Below are 21,392 nucleotides of genomic sequence, written 5' to 3'. Positions count from 1 at the left end.
AATTGAGCAATACGTATGATAAAAGTTGAAAATTTGTTTTAAACGAGAAATAGTAATATAATGATGAATGAAACTGATTATCTCTATGGTATCTGATATCCATGAAGAGAAAAACAATTTCACCTTTTCTGATACTTGTTGATTGAGAAATTTCGATTTTATGAACTAGATATCTTTTTACTAATGAAATCTCATTTTTGTTTTTTTAATATAATTATTTTTTCAATAGGATATATATTATCTTTTGCGAGGAAAAGTATTTTTTTGATTTAATATCATTCAATCACAGTATGTTCTCGATTAATGTTCTTTTGAGATAGATAGATAGAGAGAGAGAGAGAGCATTTTTTAAAATGATGATACTGGTAACGTTTAGCTTGATTGATTTGTCAGAAATCATAATGTTGACACGTTTACCCGTCTGAGATTTTCTTGAACATGCTAATTTTTTTGGAATTGAGATTTAATTTTTGATGATTAATTATCAATTTTTTATTGATTTTTAAATATATTTTTTTCAGGAAATAATTTCACAATACATTATTGAAGATGTTAATAAATTATGAATGGAAAGCGAAAGCAAAAAATCATTTAAATGATGTTGAGCTTCAAAATGAAAAATTTCACTTATTATTTGAATATGAACTTTAAAGAAGAAGCGTGTTCAAAGAAAAGAATGATTTTGAAAAGTATTCTGATGAAAATTTGTTGAAATGATTACAAAATTTGAGGGAAGATGTTTATGCTTATTACAAGAGGATGAAATTTTGTTGAGATATTTATTTTTGTTTTTGACATTGAATATATGAAAAATTTTGAAACAGAAGCTGCAATTATTGAATGAAAATTGATTTGTTATGGTATGCAATGAAAATGAAAAGTTGTGAACAGTCAAGAGAACAAGCCGCAAATGATTCTGAAATTTAAGATATACACGACGAACTGCGTCAAATGGTTCGTTGTGGTTGAGTCTTTTTTTTCTGTGGATCTTTTGGACTAGTTATATCTCTGAGAGCAAATTATCGTGTTGCTTGTGCAATCAGTTTGATGTCGGTATATCCAAATTTTCAAAATATACACAATCAGCGCGACAAACAGTTATTATGATTTGAATATTTTAATGAGTTGTTTATTATTATGTTTTGCTTTATTAATTTTTGTGTGATTATTATTCTCTCTATCATTGAAAAAACTAATTTTTTAATAAAAAAGATTGAAACATGAAGTTGCGTAGATAAATTGCTCTTTTTTTTTTTTTTTAACAATTTTTGAAAGTCTAAAAATGAAAGTTACACATATGTAGTTAATTTAGAAGATTATTACTAAAATAATTTGTATAATTGTGACAATTTTCAATCATAAAAGAAAAAACTGATTCAAAAGTTAAAATGTCGAATGTTTGAAATTTCATAACAGAAGTGAAAAAAATGAGAAGTATGAAAGGCAATTTAGAAGTCCATATCTCCCATGCCTCCCATACCACCCATACCACCCATACCACCCATTCCTCCCATTCCTCCCATCCCTCCCATTCCTGGCATTCCACCACGAGCTTGCTGTTCTCTGCTTTCTGTCCATGCTTTTGCAATTGTACGCTTCATTTCATCATCTCCTTCTTCATACAAATTTCTCATAAGATCCATCAAACCAGCTCCGGGATCGCTATTATCTGTTGGCTTGTTCTTCTTTGGCTTAAATTTGTCTTCTTTCCTCTTGAGGTCATCCCATCTATTTCCTTTTACTTCTTTCTGAACTGTGAAAGTTATTCTATTTCGTCCAACTTTATATGTTGAAGCAGTTGTATTGATTTCTCTGAAGAATGGTCCTATTGAAAGACGATGATTCTTTCCTTTGAGTCCTTCAACTGTGCAAATCATTGACTCAGGATTCCATGTCACATTAATTTTATCTTTTGGAACAGTTCCAACTTCTGGCAATTCCCAGAACAACAAAATATTCGGTCCTTCTTGATCCCAACCACAACTAGATGCTTCAACATATGACTTTGTAATGCGTTCTGGTTGCGTTACTGGAGCAGGTTCTGGAAGAGAATCCTTTTGAATCTTAAGATCTCGCAGAACACCCTCAAGTAAACGTTTAACATTAGGTCTAGTCGCTTGAGGAATTATTTTTTCCATTTCTTCTATGTCCAGCGATATTTCAGTTGACATGGTGATAGATTTTAAAGCTCAACGATATATCGATATATCTAAGTATGTAAAGATCGAAGAATGATCAAAAATTTGGGCCATAATAATTTTTTATTTTTGAAGTTATTATGATGACACATAAAGCTTAATGAAACAAGGAACATGAAAATTACATACATTACAATAAGAAATAACAAAAACAGCATAAAACAGACAGTAAAAACTTTAAGGATTCAAATAATTACACAAACAATACTTTTTTCCAAGTATTGAAACATCTCACTTTTTAGTACTTGGACTTGTGTGAAATGGAACCATTTTTGAAAAAGCAGAAGGAGAAAATGAACGAGAAAGAGAAGACTGAGCAAGCATCGGAGCATGAGGAGAAAGCGAAACAGGTGATGGGCTGTATGAAGATGATGGCGATTGCACTTGATCCAAAATTGTGCTAACCTTTCGTACAGAAGCAGGTGAATAGAAAGAAGAAGAAGAAGAAGAAGAAAGAGAAGGAGCAATAGGAGAAGATGATGTATGAGGTGGGTGTGCAAGTAAAGAAAAGGAGTGCGACTGAGAAGGAGGAGAATTTACATGATTTTCCCTGTCAGCTCTTTCGTTCCCATTCAAATTGTGAATGTTTCTATTTCTTTCTTCTTTTCTGTCTTTCGGTTCTCTTTCTGGCGTTTTATTGTGCTCACTTAATTCTATTCGATTTTCGCTTTTTGGAGAGATTGGTTCAAAATACGGTTTGACGATGATGTTTGGAGAGCTGCCGGAAAAAGCAGACAAAATATCATTTGTGGTTGATTTATCACAAGAGGAAGAAGAAGAGGAAGAGGAGGAAGAAGAAGAGGAGGAAGAAGAAGAAGAGGAAGAAGAAGAAGAAGATGATGATGATGAAGTGGATGAAGTGAGAAATGGAAATTGAAATGCAGAAGAATCATCAGAAATAAGTTTCGTTTCTTTTGCAGGCGAATGACTCGACACTTTTGGCAAAGAAACAGTTGGAGGAGAAAGTGAGGGAGAAGAAGTCATATCACAAGAAGAAGAAGAAGAAGAAGAAGGCACTGAGCGAATAGCAATTGAAGGCAGCGAGCGAAGAGACGGAGGTGGTGGAGAAGGCGAAAGAGGAGGAGAATCTGATTGAGAAGAAGAATTAGAATTAGAAGAAGAAGCAACACGTCCTTTTGTCTTAGCAATGCTGTGTGTGGCAGAGGCTGAATGAGATTGGGATGTTTTAGAAAAAGCAGCAGAGGTATCGCCCAATGCTGTATTTGTCTTGTTCTCTGATTTTGCTCTTTCTCCTGTATTCTCTTTGGATTTTCTGCTTTCTCTTCGCGTTGCACCTATTTCGTCCAAATCCCAAATCTTCTCCCTTCCAAAGCCCCCCCCTAAGCGGACTCTTCTTCCTTGCCTCGATTTTCTTTCAGTCAGCACAGCTGGCTCATTGCTGCTTTGCTGTGGTTGTGTTGTGTTGTGACGGAGTGGACTCGAAGAATTAGAAACTCCACTTGAAAAAGACGGTTGAGGCGAAGATTCGGTGCGCGGTGAAAATTGATCCGCTTCTTCGTTGCTGGACAAATTTTCATTGTGACATTTTATCTGTTGGGGTGATTCACTCTCTTCTCTGGCATTTTCTTGCTTTTTTAAATATAAAACAAGAGATTGCATTTGTGATTCATCATTAAAGTTTACGTTTTTTTCTGAATGGCACGAAAGATCACCAAACCGCTTATGAGCGAAAAATTGATTTGGAGATCGAATGGTTCCACAGCGATATGAGCCAACTGCTCTTGGTGATTTTCCTTCATTTTCGCTCATTGAAAAAATAGTTTTTTCACTTTTTTGAGGAAACTTCGTCTTAGCAATATCCCCAAATCCTTCTTCAAATTGTTGATCTTTTTGTTTATCGTTTTGCTGCTCAAGGTTTTTGCCTTGAAAGGTTTGTTTCTTTTTAATATCCTGCAATCTTTCAGAAAAAGCAGAAAGATCAACTTTTTGAAGCTTTGGTAATGGATGCTCGAATGATGAAGAACGCTCTCGTGTCGTATAAAATGTGTATGATGTGGGATATGATTCATTTCTACTTGTTGCTTGTTCTCTATGAGAAGGAAATGAAGAACAGTTTTTCAGCTTTTCTACAGAAAGTGGAGGCAAAGATGCTGGTAAACGACCAATAGCCCTATGAGGCCAATTAGATGGAGATTTTGATCTCTCTCTCAAAGTTGTGAGTGCCTCTAAAGTTTCTTGTTTCCACGGAATACTTCCACATTTGTTACATGACAAGCGTCGAGCATGATTAAAAGCATCGCAAACCTTTAGAATTAAAAAAGCGAATTTAACATATATGCAAATAATGTTTGAAAAAAAAAAAATCAAACAGTACACTTCCAATCATCTTGCTCCAACATAATTGTTTTTTGATCTATTTAACATTTAAGCCCATGATTAATTATATAGAAGTTTCTTTATCTTGCTTTCCTCATATGGTAACAATATAACTTATAATTTTAAAACACAATAATGTATCATTCATTTGTTTACTCGGTTTCACAAAGAAGCAACGCTTTTTATTCTTGAGATATTACTGTAAAACATTCGCAGTTTTTACATGCTCTTTTTTTATGCTGAATTCTGTTTTATCGATTATATTTTGTCTTTCCGTATTAACACAACCAACTACAACATTTACATTTCAAGGTGATCCGGAATTGTTTGCATTTTGCCAAAATAAATGCGGTGGAGATGTTATTTGCCTTCAAGAATGCATTGTGCAAAATACTTTCATGTTTACAAATCGTAACCCTTGCACGCTCAAACCCGCTACAAAAGTTGTCACAACAACTTTTTCCACTTCATCAAACAGTCCATACGTGCATCCACCTGAAGCAACTCTTTATCCATGCATTGGATCTCCTCCATGTGTAAGTTCTTGCAATGCAGCACAACCTCCTTGTTGTATTTCGCCGCATCCTTTTAGCATTGATCCATTTCTTCAGTCTAATTTTGGGCAACCTTTTATACCACCTCCTCATCCTTCAGCACCTTTTTTTTCACCTCCAATTGCTCCAGCACATTTTCAAAGCACTCAAAGCTGTTTTCCTTTTTGTCCTCCTCCAAATACGTTGTATAACATGCGGAATAGTTATCAAAATTACCCATGGGGAAGTGAATTTGAAGAATGTTGCCCATTAGATGACTCTCAATCAAATTCATTTTTTTGGAGAGGAAGCTTTGGAAATCGAGCTCTTTTGTCACAAGATCTGGGAGGATTGAATTGCTCTTTACAGCAAGATAAAGATAGTGCTAACAAAGCTAAAAACGATATGTTTTTAAAGAAGAACACATCGCTGTCAACTTTGGAAAGCGCAAATACAACAAATGTTGATTTACCTGCTTGCTTTTCATCTTTACTTGAAGCGGACAATTGTCAAAAGCAGTGCAAACCATTGATAGGTTCACGTTCCCAGCTTACCATCAATGATAATGAGAATGAAAAAGATTTTGAAGATTTTGAAATTATTGATGATGACGAAGATGAGAACTGCGAAGTATTAATGAGCCAATTGTTTGTCAAAAGCTTAGCTTAATAATTTTTATTTTTTCTTAACAACACTCTTTTTTGACAATATTTTTTTAAAAGTTCTTCACATCCGAAACGGATAAACCAAATGCATCTATCTTCAACAAATCCTCAGAGAACTTCTTCATATTTTAAGAAAACCCCTCCAAAAGCCAAAGCTCCCAGTCCTTTTCCTGCTCTTCAATCAAAAGGACTTTATAAATCAAGAACTCATCGTATAAAATGAAATCTCATAAGGTAACTTTATTTTCTTGAGAGAGAAAAGTATTTTTTGTTTATGATAACATAATTTAAATATTTTTTAAAAATCAAAAATCTCATAGATTAATCTTATTTTTTTGTGGTTAGATCATGATTGATCGTGCAATTATTTTTTGAGTTTTTTGTTTAAACGAATGGCGGAAAAAACAAATAAAAAAGATGAGAAGCCAATAAAACGTATTATCGAAGAATGTCTTGGTCAACTTGTGATAATGTTTCCTCAGATTGATCCAGAATTTGCAGAAAAAACATTAAATCAGTTTATTGGAGGAGAAAATTACATGGAAAATACAATAGACAAAATAACTTCTTTAGGAGATGAATATCCGAGAGCAAAAGAACCTGAAATAGATCCAAATTCGTTGAAAAAGCCTGATTATACCGATATAACAACACCAGTTACACCAGAAATGAAAAAGTTGACAATCACATATCTGAAAAATACATTTCCTTCATTTCACATGATGATATTAATAAAAGCTTTGGAGGAATCAAAGTATCATTTATATCCTTCCTGGAAGCGCCTTTATGATTTACAGACCGAATATTTTCTTGATGAACTTGATAGGCAAATTGAAGAAGCTAAAAAGGAACAAAAGAATGCAAAAGATCCGGAACTTGAAAGGGCGCTGAAAGCGTCGCTCGCAGATAGCCCTCCACCAGCGTCGTCTTCTTCTTCTTCCTCAAGTTCACGATCACGAACTCTCAGCGGGACTCCAGAAGGGGGATATCAATTAACATTAGAGTGTATAAGACAAACATATTTGCCCATGCCAATGCGTCCCACAGAGATTACAGATAATTCTCCTGAATTTGATCAAGAAATGCTATTCGTTTTGGAGAATGAAGCAAAAATGGCAGTGGAACGAAAAAAATTAATGGACAGGAAGCATGAGAAGTTGGATATTGTCATGGGCATTGGGCATAGCTATTTATGGGATTGCCCCATCTGCTATACAGATGATAAGGTCGCAAGCGAGCAGATAGTATGCGAGAATGGACATGAAGTTTGTGTGGACTGCCTTAGAGATTCCGTTCAGGCAGCAGTCAAAAATTCTGCTCCTCAGATCACCTGCATTGCGGAACCAGATTGTAATTACGAATACCCTGAGGCGGTCATAAAGCGTGCCATTGGAGATGGAGAGCTTTACCAGCGATGGAGCGAGTTGTCGATGTTTCAGAACATGAGACTGTCAAAGATTCCAACTTTGAACTGCCCTTTTTGCATTTATGCGGAGTACCTGACAGAAAAGCTGGAAGAGATCGACGAACAAGAGTTGGTGCTGAATCCTGAGGCTGCTTTGAAGAAGCGCAAGGAAATTCCGCTTGTTTTCAAGTGTCGGCGAAAGGAATGCGGCAAGGAGAGTTGCACGATTTGCTGGAAGGAGGCGCATCCGCTGGGTACACCCTGCCCGCTTCAGGCGGAGAGCAACAAGAAGAGAGGAGACCTGGAAGAGAACCTGATCCACTACGTGGAGCTTGCCATCGACAAAGCATACATACGCGTCTGCCCGAAGTGTGGGACGCCGGGTGTGAAGGAATCAGGATGCAACCGTATTCCGTGCAAGTGCGGGCAGAACTACTGCTATCTCTGCCAAAAGGCATGTCCCGATGGAAATCCTTATGACCACTTCGAAAAGCCGCCAACGTACTGCAAAGTACATTCAGACACAGCAGCAGACGACGAGAAGATATGCCTGGCAGCTGCAGAGAAGGCAGAGCAGGAGTGGAGGAAAGCACATCCTGGCTACAAAGGCGCTCCTCTCGCACTGGGAGAGCTCACAAAGAAAAGGCAGAAGAAGTGATCAGATTGATGAAAACGCCTGTACTTAGTTGGGGACAATGTACGGGCACGTGAATATTTTCTGGTGTTTTCTTCTTTATCTCATTCTTTCTTTCTCATTAATTGTTGTGATTACAATTTCAAATTTTATGTTCTGATTCAACTTCTCCTCATATTATGTTGTTTGCAATCTAATTCTGCCTTTTTTTTGTATGTGTTTTTGCTTTTGCTCAAACGCAATGCTGATTTCATCATACTATTATATTGTTATTAAGCCTCAATAAATCTGGGATTTTGTTGTTCTAAAAAGAAATACATTTCGTATTTTCATTTTTTAATATTTATTTTTCTTTTTTTTTCCTTTTTTGTAACCATCAAGACTTGTGTGATGATATGAACGAAGTTCAATTTTTTGTTTGGATATGTTTTTTTAAACACAAGACAATGACAATGATCGGTAAGTTGAAGTTTTCAGTTTTCTCAAAGATGAAAAAATGAGAACTGTCAGACTATTTTCATAAATCAAAAATGATTTTTGCAATAAGTTTATTTAATCACAGTTATCGTTTCGTATCTGTAAAGCTTTTAAAGTAATTTTATAATTTTCCATCATGCAAATGTGAAAAGTGGATACCTTTGATTGAAATTTTCGATCATATCCATATTTGTTTATATCACTTAATATTTTATTTGCAAAGTTGTTAACTATTTCATTTTAATTATTTAAACTCAATTATTTTGTTTTGCGTTTTGTTTATTTGGAAATTTAAAAAGAATAGAATGCCACAAGGAAAAGGTAGAGGTGCAAAAGCAAAAAGTGTCGTAAAACTAAATCCTTCTTCAAAAATAAAAGAGCTGAGACTCTCATCGAGACCAAAACGCGGTAGAATTTCATTAAATTTGGGCAGTCCTGCTTCTGGACGATCTATTTCAACTCAACCAACACAATCCACATCTTTGGCGCCAATACAGACTCAACAACCCATGCACCATATTTCTCCAAAAGAATTAGAATCTACAAAAGAAAATGCGGGAAATAATGATGTTGATTTCGATGATCGCGCTTCGGCTGCTGGAATTTCTTTGGAAGCAAAATCAGATAATATTTTGGAAAAAACTAAAGAAAAAGAAATAGTATCATTGCAGAAATCAGACAAAGATGAACCTAAAAGGAATGTCATTCATGATGAGAGAAATTCTGTCGATGAAGATGGAATGGAACCGTTAAATTCGCATCGAAAAGTGAACGAAGATGAGAGTTTTGAAACGCAATGGTCAAAAATTGAGAATGAATGGAAAGAATCGCTTGACGAAAGTGTGCTACTGTTGCAAGATTTTGAAAAATCAAATGAAATTGGAGAGAAAAGCGTTCTTAAGGATTTAGATGGATCAGCAAACTCTACAGGTTTATTTAAGTCAGAAATTCTAGAAGCAATTTTGAAAATGGATGCACTTTTGGAGGGAAAAGATATGAAATGAAATAATGCGCATTCTATAGATGAAATGAAGCAAGTTAAATGATAAACAGTGTCATGCCCATATTTTGTTTTTCTTTGTCCATTTACAGATTAAAATGGAAGGTGAAAAAGAACAAGTGTCGCATTTGTTGCCTCAATTCGATTTGACCTATCTAATTCCAGGAATAGCACGTTTAGACGAAGAATCATGCAACGGTTTTGTTCAAATTTTGATAAAAGACTTTATGATATTTTTTGTGTTTCTCTTGGTTCGATGTATTTTCTAAAAAATATCAACAACTTAGATAAAATAAAACCATTTCAATCGGATTGTGCGAAATCTTCACTTCAAGAATTTTCAGAAATATTAAAAGAAGTTTATACTTTTTTTTTACTTTTTTAAAGTGATTTATATGGCTTATAGGAAGGAGGAAAAACAACAAATTTATTATTAGAACTACAGAGAAGCTTGGAAAAGACTGAAAACAAGATTGTTTGCGGAAATGTTTGTGAGGATGACAAAGAGAAGGAATTTTTTTCCGAAAAGAATGATGATCAACCTTTTTTTGATGGTCCCTCAACTTTATCGATTCTGAATTCTCACTAAAGCTGTATAGCATCTAAATAGTTGTGGTATTAACTTATGACATTTCATTTTTTACTTCAAGCTATGTAGATTGAAGATTTATAAGAATTGCTTTTGATTAGGTTTCTCGCATCGACAGAGCGAATAATCAATTTCATAAAAATCTAGCATGGTGATTTTAGTTGTCTGAAGCATTTGAATGAACAAGGAATGCATTTATAATAATTTGAGCCGTGACTCTGTTGTGTTTTTTACGAAAATTGATAATATTGTTAAAAAAAGAATGACGAATTTGCTTTTAAATAAGCACGGATTAAGCACTTTGTTCGTATTAATATTGACATTTTTATCTATTTTTATATGTTTTTTGGTTTATTTTGACTTATTTTTAATTGTGAAGTTATACTCAATTTTTCAAAATTTTGCCTCAAATTCTCAACATGCAACAAATTTTTATTATATGCTCAACAAAAAATTATATTCACATATATAAATATCTAAATGTTCTGAAAATTAATTTTCATCAATTGGTACTATTCATGTTTTTGAAAAGAAGAATAATTTAAATCTTTAATTTTGTTTGAATTCTTCAAATGATAATCACTCTATGGAAAGCATTTGTTTAACAGAATGCACCTGTCAATCTATCAATCTCTGTCGCACGCATTCATTCAAACTTACGCACACACACCCTTTCTCTCTTTCTATCCTTTTTTCCTCCCAAAGTGTTCTTTTTTCGGTTTTGAAAAAGGAGTTAAACGAAACTAATTTTGTCGAAACGATTCATCTTTCTTCATTTCAAATGACAATTATGAATGAATCTTGGTTTCAAATTATGAGAAAGTTCATAGAAAATTTGATGGATTAATTGTTGAAAACAAAATGTTGAAAATTTTTATTATTTCGAATGCAAAAGCACAATTTTGAAATTTGTTTGAGCATTAATCAAATTTTAATTTTGAAAAATAAAGGAATACAAATGAAAAAGAAAAAATCATTTCTGAATTGCTATATCAATCAAGTGGTGATGTTAAATTTAGAACAAAATCATTTTTTGAAGGAGAGACAATTGCTGATGTTGGAATTATAAACCCCTCCTTCCGCAAACAATCAAACTTTGATTTGCTAATCGGAGACAGCTCAATGTTGGTATGGCTCGATAAGCTTTGTGGAAGATGGATAAATTGCAGAATATGATATGCATCCAAAATCTGTAACAGAAAGAAAAAAATAAACTTATCATTTCACCTAAAAATAAAATATCAAACCTTTTCAATAAAACTCGCCCATTTCAGCATAAAATTCTTGGAGTCGTTCAGAGAAATTTCATTAATGGCAATATCATTCCACTCCATTTTCACTGATTCAATTAACTTCTTTTTTAATGAGTTAAAGTTTGTGCATTCGATTTGATTTGCCCATTTCTTGTTTGCCCACATCGACGATGGAATTTTGAGCTAAAAGATATCAATAAAAGAATAACACGCAAGCCATTAACCAAAGATGTATAAGATATTTTCATAGAAAAGTAAAAATGAACTGTAACAATTTAGACAACTTAGAAAAGTTTAACCTGTGTAAATCTCGTGATAAAATTGAAAGCTTCAAGATCCTTTGGCAAACGGAAAAGAGAATGCGCATTCAAAGGAAGAAGTCGTAAGAGATAAACATTTTGTGATGAATGCAGTTCTTTCGATTCAGAATTGATAAATAAACTTGAAGGAGCCAAAGTTGAAGTGTTGGCTGTTGATAAAGAGGAAGTCGAAGATGTTTGCTGAATTCGCAAATAAACAACGCCCATTCGTTGTGTGTCATTTTGAAGCGCAGAAGAAAGAGAATGAACATCACTTATTTCTTTATCATTGAAATCTTTTTCTCCAAAATGATCCATTTTGTCGCTACTGAATATCTTCTTCACATCAGAAGGCACCATTGCGTATCTGATTGATGACAGGTGGAACGAAGCCTGATAGCACTGCTGAAATAGAAGTGGGGCTGGCAACTCGAGAAAATGATGCTCTGATTTTTCTTGTTTTTTGTGGTCTTTTTGAAGCGATGCATCTCTTTCAGGCGACTGCTGCATATTTATTACTGTGCGAGACACAACATAAATCGAGTCTGACTGATTTGGAGGCAAAACATACGATTTATAAGCAGATGGTGAAGTCTGAGGAGAGGTTGTACTATTCTTTGATTCACATTCTTTTTCGTTTAACTTTTCAGCTGAATCTCTGCTGCTGTCATCTTCAATGGAAACTGAAAGGAAAAAAAATAACGATAATAATATAGAAGAAAAAAAAGATATTACATGAAATGATGATCAAATATTTCGTGCATATTATACAAAGAAACATCACGTTGTAAATAAAAAAGTATCAAACTTAAATAATCCAAAAATTGGTCACTTGTAATCCATCCATTGTCAATAAGTTGAATTTCTTCAGAGCTTTCTTTCTCATCCTTTAAATCTGTAGTTAATTTTGATTCATCTTGCTTTCTCTCGTTTTCAGCTTCATCGACAGTCGTATGGTTATCATATTTAATCTTCCTGCCATCATCAGATATTCTTCTGTCATAGCAGCATTGCAACAGATGATCAATCGTGTAGAATAATGAATTCGTGTTCTTCGTCCATTCACCTCGACAGCACATAACAATAGTCTTCACCATTCCGCTTGGATTAAGCGTCAATACTGGAAACTGCCGAATTATGGAATGAAGACAATAAGAAGTTTGCATTGGATCAATTGGTGTTATTGAAGAAGCATTCACCATTCGCGGTCGCTTTTCGCAAAACGGGCTCATTCCAAGTCCTGTCTCTTGCTCATCTCTTTCTGTATTTTCTTTTTCTTTGAAATCTTCTTCTTTCTTTGATTCGCATCCTTCATCAATGCGAGTGTACCCAACTACATTAAAATGCTCCGCAACCACAATTTTATCAACTGTAATGAATAAATTGCTAATCTCAACGAAGTTATTCACAAGACGGAATAAAAATTCCGTTAAGCAAAGTGGCTCATCAAAATGCAAAGGAAAATGCGACGTTGATTCAGACGATTCTTCCAAAGATGGTTGCATATGAAGCATTGTGTGATAAAAGAATTCAGAAGCTTTGTTGAGTTTAGCAGTATCAATAGTGGCATTTTCTTTGCATTTGCACAAAAGAAATGCCATTTTGTGTTTCTCAGGCTTCTTATCACTTTCTTTGGGTCCACCAAAAGAAGGAAAGCTTTTTGTGGAATCCGAAGAATGCACATGAAGAGATGAAATAAACTGCAGCCTTTCCAAAAACCGTTTCAATCCCGCTTCTGAAAAAGTAGATGTTGATAAGTCACTAAATAATGTTGAGCTATTTATAAAATATAACGTTGCTTGCGTTTCTTTCAGCATGGTCGATGACAGTGACAGAACATCAGACGGACTGCCATCCCTTTCACTTTCTTTCGTGCTCCCTTCCAATTTTGAAATATTCAATTTTTCTTCAATTTTCGGAGCCATTAGAGAGTCCAAATGATCACCTCCAACTTCAATCATCTCAAAAGCCACATATCGAACTCCTTCCCTTAAAAGTGGCTCACAATCAGGAAAAGGAATATTATTGTCCTCCAAAAAAAACAGCCAATCATCAAGTGTAAAAAGAAGAACAGCACGTCCATAATCAGTATCAATAAATGGAGGTTCTAATCTTGTTGATAAAATTGAAAAGATAAAATTGAATAAAAAATTTTAATAAAAAGTCCTTTAGACAAAACAAAAATCCATGCCATCCATATAACTGCTTTCTTCTTTTAGAAGAAATCGAAGATTCAAAAACGAAGCACTCATAAACGGAAATAATGAAGTCAACTCAAGATGTCCAGGATCATTTCCCTTTGTAAAAGCATGAAAAAATGTTGATTTTCCAGCATTCTGATCTCCAATTACACAAATACGATAAACAAGTGTTCCTGATGCTGTGATAGCTGAAAATGGTCCATCCAATTCAACAACCTGTTCATGACATATATCTGGATTTTCCCAATAGAATTTCTGTTGATATCCCCATTTAGTTTTCTGTACAGATTACATTTTCATGAAAATATTTTTTCAAGAATTAAGATTGCAAATAACAAGTTAATTTTTTTGGTTATAATTGAATTGAGATACATATATTGGTAAAAATTGCATTGTGAAGTTCAATACTAAACAAGCATGCACTGTAGGAAGATTTTGACATATTCCATAACAATTTTTCTTTGCCCATTTTTAATTTATAATGAATACAAAATCATCAATAAAGCCTGGCCTTAAGCGTTTTCTTCTTCGATATTTTCCTCCTGGGATAATATTGGAATATGCAAATGAAAGAGGAGATGTCAAAACTCAAACAATTGATTTATTAGATTTAAATTCAACTTCAAATCCTGATCTTATTGCTGATTCAATAATCCGTGAAGTCGATGTTCTATCATCTTCAAAACGTCCACAAATACTAAAAATGATAAATAGTATTTTTTTAAATTATCTTTTTTCCAAAATCTTACAATGTATTATTTGCAGAACTTATTTCCAGACAAAATGAAGGTCTCATATTTTCAAGATATAACTTGAGCCTAAAATTCAAACCTCACTCATTTCCTTTGACAAATGCATTTTTTAACAAAACTGGAACAAGGTATTTGTATTATTTGCTTTCAAATTTTTTGATAATATTAAATATTCCAGAGTAATAACTTCTAGCCATGATCGTACATCAAAAATTTGGAATACAGAAACAGGGTCGCAGCTTTTTCAACTTTCTGGGCATACAAATGTCGTATTTATATCTATTTTTAACAATCCATTCAGGTATCTGTAGAAATTATTCTTTTCATCTTTCATTAATGCGTAATAAGTGATAAAATATTGACAGGATCTTTTGACAGAACTGTAAGGGTATGGGATGCTCAAAATGGTGCGCATTTGCATACGCTTTGCTCCAATGATGAAGACAAACAAATGTCTGAAGTGTTGACTTTAGCTTCATCTCAAAGAAAGGCAAATATTGCAGCTTCTGGAGGATTAAACGGTGATTGCATTGTTTGGGATATAAATGAAGGGAAAATGGTGTCGTATCTATTGGTTTGCATTGGATGAACATTTTTATTGTGAAAAGTTCTTTTTTATTCAAACACATTCATTAAATCTAACATTTTTATTGAATCTTTACATTTAGGGGCACACTGCATCTATTGTTGCATTGTCATTTCATCCATTGAATGATCTGCTCATTTCTGCTTCATTTGATGGAACAGTACGATTATGGGATTATTCAGTCGGAAGGTATGTTTTGCGGGGAATTATATAGATTTATATCACAATTTTTGAAAATTGTATCATGAAAAGTGCAAAATGATGTGTGAGTGTGCAAGTCGAAATTAAAGAATGCCAATCTTTTGAAATGAAATATATTTGTTCATTTAAACTTTGATTTTTATTTATGAAGATTAAAGTGCACTTCATTCATAATTTATCAATTATCACTATTTTGCAATTCTGCTCAGCTCACTTCACACAATGAACCCTCTTCAAAATGTACATCGGCTTGTTTCGAGTGCCAAATCAGAACAAGAAGAAGGAAAAACAAAGCTCGCTTCGGTTTCATCAGCTTTACCAAGTGCTTCACTGTCTGAAATAGCATCTGCCAACTTCACATTCACAGGAGAGATGATATCCGTTTCGACTTTTAACGGAACATTTTCGCTGTTTGAAACAGAAACAGGGAAAAATATCGCTAACGTAAGGTATGAATTCCAAACCAGAATGAATGATTTGATGCTTTTGCAAGAGCTTTCTGCAAACTACAAAACATTTTTTGAGAAAACGAGAGCGTTTTATTCTTGTGAAGAAAAGTTATTAAAAAGGAAGAAGAAAAGATTTTCATATTTTTAATAGAAAAAATTTGAAACAAGTTTAATGTTTTTTCACACTTTTCAATATATTCTTCCACTCAACTTATTTCCAATCATTCTTCTTAATTCTTGAAATGGCACATTCTAAATCTTAATGGCTATTTATTAATATTTACTGTAATTTCTAAGTCTACCATCAAATGCTGTATGTTCAGCACTCTCGCCATCTTCGTCTCTTGCAGCAATCGGATTAGACAGCATGCTTTTTTTATTATTGTTGTTTTCTCTTCAAAATAAGTATTTTTATTTTGCGAAAATTTTTCTTTTTCTTCTTTTCCTCATTTCCGCAATTCTTCAGATGGAGAAATTTTTGTATATCGAATCGTAATTGCTGATATTGATCCGTCTACTCTGAATGAGGACGAATCTCGTGTTTCTTTGGTTCCGTTCGCCTCTTCCACTTCTCTTTCGACATTCACTTCACTCTCTTCTCCCTCTTCTCCGCAGTCGGTGCTTTCCTCTTTCCCTCATTCTGATTCAATCACCCAGCTCTCATTCAATCCTCAAGGCACGCTGCTTCTCTCGTCCTCTGCTGACGGCGAGTGCAGGTTGTGGGATGTCAACGGAAGCATAAACAGCGACGAGCACACACACAAAGCAAGCAGCAGCAAAACCACGTCAAAGTCTTCGTCTTGTTCTGCATCAGATTTCTCTTCCTCTGCTTTCCGCACACTACGCTGTCTGCAAGTACTTCGCACAGACTCTGATTGCGAATTCATCAAAAGTGAGTTCAATTACGAGGGAGATCTGATTCTGGCAGCGACACGCGAAGGCGAATGTTGTGTGTGGAAGAAAACAGCACCAGGTGAGAAGAAGGTGATGTCTGCACGCACCTGATTGATGCATTGCATTGTATGAGAGTTAATAGGAGACCAAATACATGTGAAACTTAATGCCAATTGAAATACACTGAAAGAATACTTCAATGTGATCAATTCATCTGAATGTTATGTGTTTGATTTTTAGATTTTCATTGCAAAATTTCTTTCATTTCATCTTCTTCATTTGAAACAACAAGAGACATTCCAACAACCTTCTTTTGCGAACCAACTTTTAAGTTAAAATTGATTATGTACGCACAAAATTCAGTGTACATGATTTTCATTTTCATAAATAAAAAAAAAAAAAAAAAAAAACTTATCTCGAATCTGAAATCTAACAATATTCTTGCTCTGAACTCGTTAATAAACAACATATTTATTCGCTAACAAAATAAAAAGAGCAGAAAGCTGCACAGACATTGAAATTCGAATGTCAGATTCAGAAAAAATAAATGCATATGAAAAGAAGGACAACGTAAAATGAATAAAAAGTGTGTTGAAAATAAGTATATGTTTGATGCACTAAATAAGAAAGTGCATGTTACACGTTCTACGAACAGCGGGAGCAATCGAATGAAAAGATACATAATTTCAAAGTCATCAATGCCTCGATACAAATTAAATGAATGGATGAATAACATAAAATAAATATGAAACAATAGTGTGATTGAAATTATGTCATTTGAATCGCCAAATAAAAGTTAATTCCGTTTGATGCTTCTTTTCCCAGCTATTAACATCAAATCCAATTCGCAAAATGGAAGATGTTCAAACAGAACACATTGCAATTCATTTGCAATGAAATGTGAAGAAAATACACAAAAGATTACATAATAAATATGAACAAATATAAAAATAAATGAAATGTTAAAAAAAGCATTAAAACAGACCTTTGTCGATTGCAGCTTCTTCAGCAGCTCAGAAGCCAAACGGCGAACTTCTGAACTGTTGTGCAGAAGATATGCGCCAATCATATTCAACCCGCCATGTCGATAAGGAAGAAGCATCAACAGCTAAATAAAAAGGCAGCAATAGATAAATAAATACACAATGAAATCATTCTTTGTTATGAAAGAAAAGAGAGGGAAAGAAAGAAAATGACACCTCTTTTATTTGCCTTGGTGTGTTCACAGATTCGCACAGTTCTTTCAGCAACTGATGTGTTTGCGGAATGGAAAGATGCGGATTGTTCTGAAGCAAAACAGTCAAAGAGCAAAAGGAAAAGAACACAAACAAAAGAGAAAATAAATAAATAAATAAATCATCGAAATATTTACATATGAAAAAGCACTTCTTATCAACAATCGGCACACCCTCAGCAACGCCACGTCTCTCTCTGGATCGCATTCTTTGATGGCAGCATTCCTCCTCTTTTCCTGCAGCTCCTGCCAGAACATCTCAGCCGTCTGTGTCCTTCGGAACATCGCCAGCCTCAGTCTGTTTGGTGCTGTCTGCGCAAACTTCGTCACATCGTCCACAAATGGATATGCTGCAAATGCCATCAGCGCCAACTTCGTCGAATACTCTCTGAACTGCGCCCGCACCCACAGCTCGTCCTTCCCCTCTTCCATCCCTTGCAGCACCCCTGTCATAAACGTCAGATCGGCCTGCTCCCAATTCGGTGTCTTTTTGCTGTTGGCTGCTCCTCCTCCGCCCAGCGGGAAGGCAACAAGTGTATCTTCCATCTCTGACAGCGACAGGGAAAGCTGCTGGCTGCTTTCTTTGCTTTTCTTCGGATGCTTTTTCTGAGTCGTTTCAGTCACTGTTATCTCAGAAGCAGGTTGCCCAGGTGGTGGAGAGACAGGATTGGAAGAAGCAGCAGAAGATGATGATGATGATGATGATGGATTGTTCTGAATAGGCACAATCATCGAAGCCAGTCCCGAACTCTTCCACTCGACGCTCTTCTTCTCTACATTCACCAGGAGGTCCCACGTGTCAGGCATCTGCACAATCTTCGAGTTGTTCACACCAGCCACAAAGCCAGGCACATTCAGAAAGGACAGATCATTCATGTTGGCGTAAGGGAAGATGCGAAGAGCCAAGAAGGAGGCTGTGCTGAATGTGGGGATGAACATCTGGGCAATGGACAGGACGGTGTTTGTGATGTGCTTCGTGTCTGCGCCCTGCGACGAGCCGAAGACGAGCACACGCTGCCCCATCAGCACAGCATTGAAGATAGCCATGAGCGACGTGGAGTATTGCCGGCAGAGCTGCTGGAGAGACAAGGAGAAGAATTCACCTGGGTGAAGAGAGAGGGGAAAGCGCACCTGCTTTCGGATGGGAGAGGGAATGAGGAAGTGAGAGAGTGTGGAAGAAGAAGGATGTGATGATGAGGGAGGAGAAGTTGAAGAAGAAGAAGAAGAGGGGGAGGATGAGGAAGAAGAAGGGGTAGATGATGAAGATTGCACTGATGGAGAAGTTGTAGATGCAGAGGGTGCATCAGATACAGTTGGAGAAGAAGGAGAAGAAGCAGGTGCAGAATGCTCAGAAGGAGCAGACTGGGAAAGAGAAGAAGTTGAAGAAGAAGGCGTCAGTGGCGGGCGTGAAGGTGGAAACGGAGGCTTCGATTTTGGTTTTGGTGGAGGTGGCCGATAAGGAGGACGAGGATGGAGAGTGCCTTGCGAAGAGGAGGAGGATGAAGAAGAGGAGGATGAAGAAGTAGAAGAAGAGGGGGGAGAAGAAGGTGCAGAGGAGACTGGGGAAGAAGAAGGAGAAGGAACTGGAGAGCCATAAGTGGATGAGACAAAGGGGGATGTTTTGAGTGTTACTGGACGCTTGGCAGTAGGAGCAGGTGGAGGAGCATGGTAATCGGGATGAACGATGTCAATCTGAAGCAGCGATGTCTCATTGAACAAATTTGATTCATCAGGACTTGTTATCCTGCGGCAGTAGATCGAAGAAGGCGAGTAGAAGGAGAGAGAAGAAATGGAAGTGGAAGCAGCAGTAGAAGAAGAAGAGGTTGGAGCATCATCTGAGGTGGACAAGGAAGATGCAGAAGAAGACGATGAGGCTGATCCATCTTCTGTCAGCTCTTCACCTCTCATCACATCCAGCTCAGGGCACATCGAAAAGTAGAGCGAATGATAAAATCGTTCGTCCTCTTTTGAGCGGCGTTCGAAAGCGTCGTTTATTTCGTGGAAGATGCGCTCCACCAGTTTTGGGGTGAAGTGGGCGAAGAACTGGGTGAGGGTATCTGTTAGCACTGACTGCAGGCAGTCCACTCGGCACGACCGCGACACAAACGCCAGCGCCCGCACGACTGCACCTCGCTCTGCATTCTGGTCGAGCATCCGCCGCACCGACGAGATGCAAAAGAGAGGCTCCTCTGCATCGCCTGAACTGTCTGCGCTTTGCTCCCCTTTTGCTCCCCCGCAATCGTTTGCGCTCGCAGAACCAGATTCTTCACTTGTTCCATCATCGCCTATGTTTTTGCATTCGCTTTCTTTATCCCCGTCATTATTTGAATTGTTCCTCTTTTGCTCTTCTTCTTGTTTTTCTCTTCTCTTCTTTTCCTTTTCTGCCTTCTTCAAAAGCTTCTTTTGTTGAATTTTCACAGTTTTGTTCATGACATCTGCAGTTGCCTCTTCGATGTGTGCAACGAATTGTTTGACCTGCTCATCTGTTTCAAATAAAAATGAGACCGCTTGATCAGTGTCCGTATAAACGCAAATTAACTTATCAGAAAGTTGTGTACAATTGATATTTGGATGAATAGGAAAAGAAAGTGTTGCTGGTTGTTCTCCATCAATAATAGTCTTTTGCGTTACAATTATGTCTTCAGTCATGGCTACATTATGAAATCCAATTGGGGCATTGGCAAAATCACCAATTTGATCGGGTTTTCCAAGCAAATACCATATATTTTTCTCCAATGAATAGAGATAAACAGATGCTGGCAAAATGACTGAATCAACGTCATCTGAAGGCATATCATCTGAAGAAGAGTCATCATCATCCATTGGTATCTCATCAACAACAACATCCCAAGAACCTTCAATATTATCTTCTTTAACATACCTTTTTGTTGTTGATTTCGTATGTCTAAGAATAAAAAAAGTGGAATCAGAAGCTCTATCTTGAGCTGAGAAAAGTCAATTTGAAAAAAACTATTATTTGCAAAAAGTACCCTAAAAAGATAAACAGTTGGATATCGCAAAAACTAAAATATATACTATATAAGTAAATGCATACTCCGTCAGGAAACATTTGCTCGGCAACAAGTAATTGTCTGTTAAATCCCCAAAGCATGTGAATTTACATTTTTTAAAAAAATAAATATCAAAATAAATTAATATTGAAAACTTATCTTGGCTAACATATCCTTCGGGATATGTAAAGCGTATGCTTCGTCCTTCTCTTAAATCAAACTCACCATATATTATACTTTCGATGAAAGGTGAAGTTCTGTTCATATAAAAATTAAATGTTAAGGGTTGAAAAAAGAAAAGGAGAAACAAAGAAGTTTTTTTATTTTGAAAAATATATTTATTATTTTGTTTATATTTGAAAAAAATGCAAGAAGGTTTTTTCACATTTTTTATTAAAATATTATTCTTTCATTCATTTTTCTGATGACAACAAAAAATTATCACCATTAGTATGCATTTTCAATTTCATTCCAGATCATGTTCCAAAAATGATTTAAATTAGAAAAAGTATATTTCACATTCGGAAAAAGAAGAATGAAATTATTAAATTTCAAGGTTTTTGTTTGTGTTAAAAATAACTTTTTTCTTGAGACTTGAATATGCATTTTCATTTTAAATCAGATCACGCTTTTTCTTCTTATTTTGCAAATTGTTGATTATTCAAAAAAGTTAA

The 21,392-nt window shown here is 35.5% G+C and overlaps 9 protein-coding genes across 9 annotated transcripts; 5 read left to right on the top strand and 4 right to left on the bottom strand.

Annotated features, from left to right (window-relative positions):
• Positions 1-1,290: 1,290 nt before the first annotated feature.
• Positions 1,291-2,215, bottom strand: MONOS_6755 (putative SGS domain-containing protein). The gene has a single exon (XM_067877013.1). The coding sequence runs from the start codon at positions 2,169-2,171 to the stop codon at positions 1,449-1,451; it is 723 nt and encodes a 240-aa protein (XP_067733214.1). The 5' UTR covers positions 2,172-2,215; the 3' UTR covers positions 1,291-1,448.
• Positions 2,216-2,242: 27 nt separating this feature from the next.
• Positions 2,243-4,568, bottom strand: MONOS_6754 (uncharacterized protein). The gene is made up of 2 exons (XM_067877012.1): positions 4,529-4,568; positions 2,243-4,463 (listed from the first exon to the last, which is right to left on the bottom strand). The coding sequence occupies exons 1-2, from the start codon at positions 4,556-4,558 to the stop codon at positions 2,430-2,432; spliced, it is 2,064 nt and encodes a 687-aa protein (XP_067733213.1). The 5' UTR covers positions 4,559-4,568; the 3' UTR covers positions 2,243-2,429.
• A 198-nt stretch (positions 4,569-4,766) lies between these two features.
• On the top strand, positions 4,767-6,052 carry MONOS_17090 (uncharacterized protein). Its single transcript, XM_067869976.1, has 2 exons — positions 4,767-5,715; positions 5,791-6,052. Exons 1-2 carry the CDS (start codon positions 4,772-4,774, stop codon positions 5,954-5,956), a joined length of 1,110 nt encoding a protein of 369 aa, XP_067733212.1. The 5' UTR covers positions 4,767-4,771; the 3' UTR covers positions 5,957-6,052.
• A 29-nt stretch (positions 6,053-6,081) lies between these two features.
• Positions 6,082-8,173, top strand: MONOS_6753 (putative RING finger protein). Its single transcript, XM_067877011.1, has one exon. It carries the CDS (start codon positions 6,126-6,128, stop codon positions 7,794-7,796), a length of 1,671 nt encoding a protein of 556 aa, XP_067733211.1. The 5' UTR covers positions 6,082-6,125; the 3' UTR covers positions 7,797-8,173.
• A 381-nt stretch (positions 8,174-8,554) lies between these two features.
• On the top strand, positions 8,555-9,253 carry MONOS_6752 (uncharacterized protein; the record flags this gene model as incomplete). The annotated part of the gene is made up of 1 exon (XM_067877010.1): positions 8,555-9,253. One exon carries the CDS (start codon positions 8,555-8,557, stop codon positions 9,251-9,253), a length of 699 nt encoding a protein of 232 aa, XP_067733210.1.
• A 61-nt stretch (positions 9,254-9,314) lies between these two features.
• Positions 9,315-10,276, top strand: MONOS_17089 (uncharacterized protein). Its single transcript, XM_067869974.1, has 4 exons — positions 9,315-9,447; positions 9,537-9,607; positions 9,656-9,864; positions 9,908-10,276. Exons 1-3 carry the CDS (start codon positions 9,348-9,350, stop codon positions 9,836-9,838), a joined length of 354 nt encoding a protein of 117 aa, XP_067733209.1. The 5' UTR covers positions 9,315-9,347; the 3' UTR covers positions 9,839-9,864; positions 9,908-10,276.
• Positions 10,277-10,746: 470 nt separating this feature from the next.
• MONOS_6751 (uncharacterized protein) lies at positions 10,747-13,984 on the bottom strand (the record flags this gene model as incomplete). The annotated part of the gene is made up of 6 exons (XM_067877009.1): positions 10,747-11,028; positions 11,086-11,274; positions 11,391-12,073; positions 12,199-13,497; positions 13,582-13,870; positions 13,964-13,984. The coding sequence occupies 6 exons, from the start codon at positions 13,982-13,984 to the stop codon at positions 10,831-10,833; spliced, it is 2,679 nt and encodes an 892-aa protein (XP_067733208.1). The 3' UTR covers positions 10,747-10,830.
• Positions 13,985-14,072: 88 nt separating this feature from the next.
• Positions 14,073-16,774, top strand: MONOS_6750 (putative Dynein assembly factor with WDR repeat domains 1; the record flags this gene model as incomplete). Its single annotated transcript, XM_067877008.1, has 8 exons — positions 14,073-14,304; positions 14,357-14,471; positions 14,522-14,644; positions 14,692-14,917; positions 15,012-15,118; positions 15,340-15,579; positions 15,877-15,944; positions 16,046-16,774. 8 exons carry the CDS (start codon positions 14,073-14,075, stop codon positions 16,582-16,584), a joined length of 1,650 nt encoding a protein of 549 aa, XP_067733207.1. The 3' UTR covers positions 16,585-16,774.
• Positions 16,775-20,983, bottom strand: MONOS_6749 (putative spindle pole body interacting protein; the record flags this gene model as incomplete). The annotated part of the gene is made up of 5 exons (XM_067877006.1): positions 16,775-17,298; positions 17,459-17,581; positions 17,673-17,759; positions 17,882-20,588; positions 20,874-20,983. 5 exons carry the CDS (start codon positions 20,981-20,983, stop codon positions 17,242-17,244), a joined length of 3,084 nt encoding a protein of 1,027 aa, XP_067733206.1. The 3' UTR covers positions 16,775-17,241.
• Positions 20,984-21,392: the final 409 nt, after the last annotated feature.

The sequence above is a fragment of the Monocercomonoides exilis genome (genome assembly GCF_001643675.1).
Source record: "Monocercomonoides exilis strain PA203 chromosome Unknown scaffold7-2047599, whole genome shotgun sequence".
NCBI lineage: Eukaryota > Preaxostyla > Oxymonadida > Polymastigidae > Monocercomonoides > Monocercomonoides exilis.
The sequence above is the reverse complement of the archived record's forward strand: the minus strand, read 5'-3'. Positions and strand labels throughout refer to the sequence as shown.